Source organism: Chionomys nivalis, chromosome 5, assembly GCF_950005125.1.
Source record: "Chionomys nivalis chromosome 5, mChiNiv1.1, whole genome shotgun sequence".
Classification (NCBI taxonomy): Eukaryota; Metazoa; Chordata; class Mammalia; order Rodentia; family Cricetidae; genus Chionomys; species Chionomys nivalis.
The window spans coordinates 54503732-54510986 of NC_080090.1; the positions used below are offsets into that span (position 1 = coordinate 54503732).

Genomic DNA, 7255 nt, shown 5'->3' on the forward strand with positions numbered 1-7255 from the left:
TATAGATTCTTTAACAAAAGCTGTGATAACTAACAGTACAGGTAAGAGGCATTAAAACTGAATTATATTATCCAGGCAGTAATTACAGTGCTTACTCGAGAATGAGCAATAGAAATGGCCATCTAAGTGTTAGAAGTGGCCTGTCAATGACTCCTTCCGACCTTGTAGAGGACAACATGGAGCCAAGCGGCTCTTCCTACAGCAGATTCTACTGCCTAAGCCTGGCTTCATTCCTCTCACCTGGCCTGCTCTCAGAGACTGCTCACCACGTGTTATCAAGAGTGAATGTTTGGCTGTCACAGTGGTTTTTGATTATTTATCAGCGCTCACCTTGAGCACAACTTGGTACACAGTAATAGCTACTATCCCATGCCGACTATGTCTTGAAAGATGGGTACCTATAACATCCCATTGAAACAGTCTCTCATTTCAGAGAAACAGCTGGATGGTGGTCGCTTTATCTAAACCTCTGTATATCTATTCTCCCCAGAGTGGAATTTAACAGACAATTCTTTCTGGAAGACTGGGTCACTGCATGGCTGCAGCTGACAAATGCGTGTGTAATATCCAGCTAACACACAAATAAATGAATTCTTATCTACTAGATGCCAGGCATTCTCCTAAGTGGTTTACATATGTTATGTTTTAAGTTTTCATGTCTTCAAGGGAGAAATCTTTCATTCCACTTAGGGAAGAAGTTCACCCAAATTGTCCATGGTTGTATAATTAATAAATGGTGGTTCAAAGTTTGAACTCTTGATGTCAAAGCTACTGTCCTTTGCTGAACATCTTACTGTTATCTCCCATATCAAGTGTTTGCTTAACTGGTATATTTACAACTTCACTACTGCAAAATGTGTTTTCTTTACTGTTGATTGCTTGCTTAAGCAAGCAAACTGTTATAATAGACAAAGGCAAAATATGTATTTTCCTAGCTCCATTTATAAATATTTATAACAGAATGCCTCCTTGTGATACTTTTCTCCCATGTAATTGATAAATTGCATATTAGAGGGACAAGAAGTCAGAAATATTTTTCAATCAAACTCTATTCCCCAACATGAAAACGTTTATCATCTTGATGCACTTTAAATGTTTGTGAAGAAAAGAACTTCCCATTTGAAGTCTCTCTTTGAAAGATTAGCATATTCTATATCCTCTACTTTCAATGTATCTCTCACAGATGGAACTGGAAGTAATGATTGCAGAGAATATACTTTAGCACTGTAAAATATTTGAGAACAGAATCCAACTCCAATAATCTCATTGAGATTATTAGTTGCCCATCAGTATTTCTCTGTTCTCTTTCTGACCACATAGTAAGGTTGATCTTCTCCATCATCTCTGAAGCAGGTATGTTGATTTTCATTGGCCACAAGACACAGTAGCAGCCATATCTTTCGTCTGACAAGGCTAAGAAAACTGAGATGGCCGTCTGTAGCCTACATTCCTGAGTGATTATAGTGAACACAGCCTTGACAGGCAGCATGAGATCTACTGTAACACTTAAATATTTGGGGACTTTTGTTGTAGTAACCAAACCAAGAATATACTGACTAATAAGCTAACATGATAGCTAGTCCCATTCTGCATATTTCCTTCACTCATTACTTATATAAATAGTTTTTACATGGATGTATTTATAGTATGTAGATATAACTTCTTGTACTAAACTTTTCAAAATATTATGTTACAAATATTTCCATGGTTTTTCCATAGACAGTGTCCTTATCTATTTCCTGGTTGTATAATACCCTGTTAGAGCAACCTAGAATTAATTATTTATTATTGATTGAGTTATTTTTATTTATTTTTTGTTAAGAATTATGGAACGTAAGTACCTTTGAACGTACGGCTGAATTCTCTTTAGGAAATACATTTCAGGATAAAACAATCTTCTATTTTACTTTCAGGTTTTTAGTCAGGTGTTTTACAGGCAAACTCCCAGACCTTTTTCTGAATATCTGTACAAGAATTGTAGTGGTAACAAAACCGAAATATTTGTTACTTTTTGTCAGCCTTTCATATCATAAGGCTAACTTTCCTGAGATATAATGTCAGAATAGTCTTTCCAAAAGATCCAGACACCAATTACAGAAAAAAATGGATTATTGGAGCCCAAAGTGTTACATACACCTGTAACATCTGTACTCTAAGGCAGAGGCAGAAGGGACACAAGATGGAGGATAGACTGGACTATATAGCAAGTTCCAGGCTAGCCTAGGCTCCATAGTGAGAGCCTGCTAAAATAATATTTGATTGCTGAGTTTTACATCTACTATAAATGGCTTAAAGTTATACAAATTCGTGTCCCAAAGATAGATGGATCACGTTAGCTGAGATTAAACTAGCAGGGTTTCACCCTCTCGCTGAACCCGAGAATATTTCTTTTGTTGGTGGTAAACATGTTTACATGACATTAATCCTTAGGAAAACCAGATTGGTCACCCTGCTCTCGAGTTGGCCACCTGTACCCTTCCTCTCTCAGGTATGACTGTTCACCCCTTCCTCTTCCTGGCACCAAGGACCTGTCCTTTGCTAGGTAGCCATTCCTGAAGTATATCAGCAGGACCTGGAAGATTCTGCCCCAAGGCCACTAGATCCACCAGAACCCTGACAAAGCTCCTCACAGGGAGCAGAACCAACCAGAAGCCACAGAATTAGTCAGGACTGCTTTCTTATAGTTCACAGTTTCACTGTCTCCCTCGTGCCAAGTTCCAAAAAAGGCAGCGCTCCTTACACTGCCCTATGAAGAGCCAGAACACAGCGCATTCCATGCAGTTCTGTGTGGGCCTGGGAGTCTACAGGTCTAAAAAACCCTAAGAACAAGTCGGTGCTCCATGTCTTGAGCCATTCTGGGTACCAACAGGTCACCTGACCCTCTTCTTTAGTATATTTGCAACAGACAGATAGGAACATGACCAGAGACACTCAACTCAGGAAACATTTCCTGTGGCTACTTGGAAAATCCTCATCACATGTCTGTTTCCGAGCTATTTAAGTTTTTTCTTTGAGTGCATTTTTAAAGAATGTGATTTATGATTAGATTTTAAAATCTGAAACACATGGTCTGATACTCTGTCTCTGTCTCCATTCCCTTTTCCAGTAGACTTAGACAGTATTGCTTGGGTAAGATGCAAATCGCTGCGCTCAAGCGACCCTTCTGCCTCATGTCTTGATAACTGGGCCTGCAAGTATGTACTACTATGACTCTATTCTCTCTTCTGATAAAGAATTGGGTTTATATCATTTATTTTTTAGGAGTTAACAAGCATCTCTGTAGGAAAATGTATTGACTGTATCCTTTTTCTTTATTGATTTTCATTGAGCTTTACATTTTTCTCTGCTCACCTTTCTGCCTCTCTCCTCCCCTTCAACACTCTCCATGGTCCCCAAGCTCCCAATTTACTCAGGAGATCTTGTATTTTTCTACTTCCCATGTAGATTAGATCTATGTGTGTCTCTCTTAGGGTCCTCATTGTTGTCTAGGTTTTATGGGATTGTGATTTGTAGGCTGGTTTTCTTTGCTTTATGTTTAAAAACCACTTATGAGTGAGTACATATGATAATTTTCTTTCTGTATCTGTGTTACCTCACTCAAAATGATGTTTTCTAGTTCCATCCATTTGCCTTCAAATTTCAAGATGTCATTATTTTTTTCTGCTATGTAGTACACCATTGTGTAAATGTACCACATTTTCCTTATCCATTCTTTTTTTTTTTCAACATCCAAAGCTTTTTAATAACAGTAAGATCCAGGGTTAGTTTTTGTAGCCACGGCTGGCCCTTCTGCCTCTGGCACGTTCAAACTTCCGGCCCTTGGAGCGAACATAGGGTTTGGTATGACTGTGTGGGGTTTCTGGGGCCTTGCCAAAATGCCAGTACACCTCTCGGCCCTTCCGAGGTCCAGACAGGAGCACAGTGCCACGGCACTTGGGAGACTCCAAGGCCAGCTGGTCAAAGGTGAGGATCTTACCCCCAGCCTTGAGAATGCGACTTGGGGCCCGGCTGCTCACCCGCAGTGCACACACCTTCAGTTTGGGCACATCGAGAATCCTCACGTCATCTGTGACCGTCCCCACAACCACAGCCGTCTTGTTTTCTCGGCCAGGAAGCTTCATCTTTCGGATCATCCGGGACAGGGACAGAGGTGGCGGGTTGGTGCGACTCACGAATAACCTTTTCAGCACAACCTGATTGAAGGTGGAGTTGGTTCGCCTGGCCAGAAACCTGTACAGCTTGACCAGCAGCCGCAGGTAGATGTCCTGGCTCTTTCGGTCCTTGTTGTGGCGGATGTCAACACCCATGATGGCGCCTCCTCCACGGCCTGGTCCGGAAAGTCCTTATCCATTCTTCAGTCAAGGGGCATTTAGGTTGTTTCCAGGTTCTGGTTATGAAAAACAATGCTGCTATAAACATAGTTGATGAGCACATGTCCTTGTGGCACGATTGAGCATCCTTTGGCTATATACCCAAAAGCGGTATTGCTGGGCCTTGAGGAAGGTTGTTTCCTCATTTACTGAGAAATCGCCATACTGATATCCAAAAGGGCTGTACCAGTTTGCACTCCCACCAGTAATGGAGGAGTGTTCTCTTTACCCCACATCCTCTCCAACATAAGTTGTCATCAGTGTTTTTGATCTTGGCCATTCTTACAGGTGTAAGATAGACTCTCAGAGTTGTTTTGATTTGCATTTCTCTGATGACTAAGAATATTGAACATTTCCTTAAGTGTCTTTCAGCCATTTTAGATTATTCTGTTGAGAGCTCTCTGTTTAGGTCTGTACTCCATTTTTTTTTATTGGATTATTTGTTCTTTTGGTGACAAATTTCTTGAGTTCTTTGTATATTTTGGAGATCAGACCTCTGTCTGATGTGGGGTTAGTGAAGATCTTTTCCCATTCTGTAGGCTGTCATTTTGTCTTGTTGACTGTGTCCTTTGCTTTACAGAAAGAAGCTTTTCAGTTTCAGGAGGTCCCATTTATTAATTGTTTCTCTCAGTGTCTGTGCTACTGGGATTATATTTAGGAAGTAGTCTCCTGTGCCAATGCATTGAAGTGTACTTCCCACTTTTACTTCTATGAGGTTCAGTATGGCTGGCTTTATGTTGAGGTCTTTGATCTATTTTGGACTTGAGTTTTGTGCATGGTGATAGATATGGATCTATTTTCATTCTTCTACATGTTGATATCCAGTTGTACGGCACCATTTGTTAAATATGCTTTCTTTTTTCCATTTGATATGTTTTGCTTCTTTGTCAAAAATCTGGTGTTTGAAAGTGTGTGGATTAATATTCGGGTCTTCGATTCAGTTCCATTGGTCTTCCTGTCTGTTTTTATGCCAATACCAGGCTGTTTTCAGTAATGTAGCTCTGTAGTAGAGTTTGAAGTCAGGGATTGTGATGCCTCCAAAATTTCTTTTATTGTACAGGATTGTTTTGGCTAACCTGGGCTTTTTGCTTTTCCATATGAAGTTGAATACCATTCTTTGAAGGTTTGTGAAGAATTTTGCTGGGATTTTGATGGGCATTGTATTGAATCTGTAGATTGCTTTTGGTAAGATTGATATTTATACTATGTTAATTCTACCTACCCAAGGGCATTGTGTTTTTTTCAATTTCTTCAAAGATTTAAAGTTCTTGTCATACAAATCTTCCACATGTTTGGTTAGAGTTACTTGTAGATATTTTATGTTATTTGTGTCTATTGTGAAGGGTGATGTTTCTCTGATTTCTTTCTTGGCCTATTTATCATCTGTGTAAATTTTTTTTGAGTTAGTCTTGTATCGTGCTACATTACTGAAGGTGTTTATGAGTTGTAGAAGTTCCTTGGTAGAATTTTTGTGGTTCCTTATATAAATTATCATATCTTCACTGACTGTATCTTTAAAAGTATAGAAAAAGATAATCAAATTTTTTAAAATGAAAAAAAATTAAATTATGTGGATTTGTATGTCTGTGTGGTAACACATGTTTGTGTAGGTGCCCACGGATTCCAGGAGAGGGCACTGAATCCTATGGTGCTAGAATTACAGGTAGTTTAGCTAGCTATAAAATGCTGGGGACCAAACTCAAGTCGTCTGTAAGAGTAGCACATGCTTTAACCACCAGCCATCTCTCCAACTCCAAGGTATCAGTTTTTAAAATCAGAGCTGGAGCAAGACAATAAACCATGAGGAAACAAAGAAAAAAGGAAATGATGCAGACAAAACAGAAGCTAACATAGAGCAAGTTTAAAATTACTCACAGGCTTTGAAAAATTCAAAATGTATTCCTTTGAAAAGACATGTAAAATAGAGTAGTGTGAAAAACATTTTAAAGACTATATCATAAGGGATACTGTGAAGACTAGAAGACTTGAGGATGTATTTTTTAAAACCTCATGGAAATTTACTAGTCCGTAAGTTAATTTCAGAATATAATTTTTAAAGAGCATAGTTTCTGGAGAGATTGCTCAGTGGTTAAGAACACTTGCTACTCAAGTGAACCTTAGTTTGGTTCCCAGCACCCACGTATGTACTCAACCTCCTGTAACCCCAGCTCCAGGAGACCTACTGCCATCTTGTAGTCTTTGGGGGAACACACACACACACACATGGCACACGGCACATGGCACACAATCATACAGACATACAAATGCACATAAATAAAAAGAAATCTTTTAAGAAGTTTAAGCAGAGGGACCATGCATAGATGAACAATACTGCTTCCAGAAAGCATAATAGTTACATGAAAACTGCAGGGCAAAGACATGGAACACTTCGATATAAGTCAAGGAAGTCTTCTAAGTCTCAACAATGACACAGTCTCTATGTCATTACCCTTGGTTACCCACTATAACTGTGTAATAGGACTCTGTTGCTGAAGACTGGTTGCAGTACATAGAAAATCCATCTTAAACCAACCGGAAACTTACTCCTCGCTGGCTGGCTTCGAGAGAGCCAGGAAGTGCTGTGCAGGCTACAGGGGGAGAGAAGACGTCGGTGGTCTTATCCAGTACTGGCCCCTGCATGCTGCCATATTAATCTGCCTGGCAGAATATGCCCACTGTTACAATGGTGATATGAGTGTTACAGATTAACAAATTGCTTTCTAATTGGATTGAAGCCTGCTTCACAGGCGGGGGAATTCATGGCTGATAAGGTAAATACTATCAAAAAACCATTTTGACTGAGTTTTTCTATGGCTTTTTGGAAACATCAAACATGGTTATATCTCATAGTATTTAAATTATCTCAGACTATATAAAAAGATGGA

The 7255-nt window shown here is 39.4% G+C and overlaps 1 protein-coding gene across 1 annotated transcript; it reads right to left on the bottom strand.

Annotated features, from left to right (window-relative positions):
• Positions 1-3726: 3726 nt before the first annotated feature.
• On the bottom strand, positions 3727-4307 carry LOC130875148 (60S ribosomal protein L18-like). The gene has a single exon (XM_057770853.1). It carries the CDS (start codon positions 4305-4307, stop codon positions 3762-3764), a length of 546 nt encoding a protein of 181 aa, XP_057626836.1. The 3' UTR covers positions 3727-3761.
• Positions 4308-7255: the final 2948 nt, after the last annotated feature.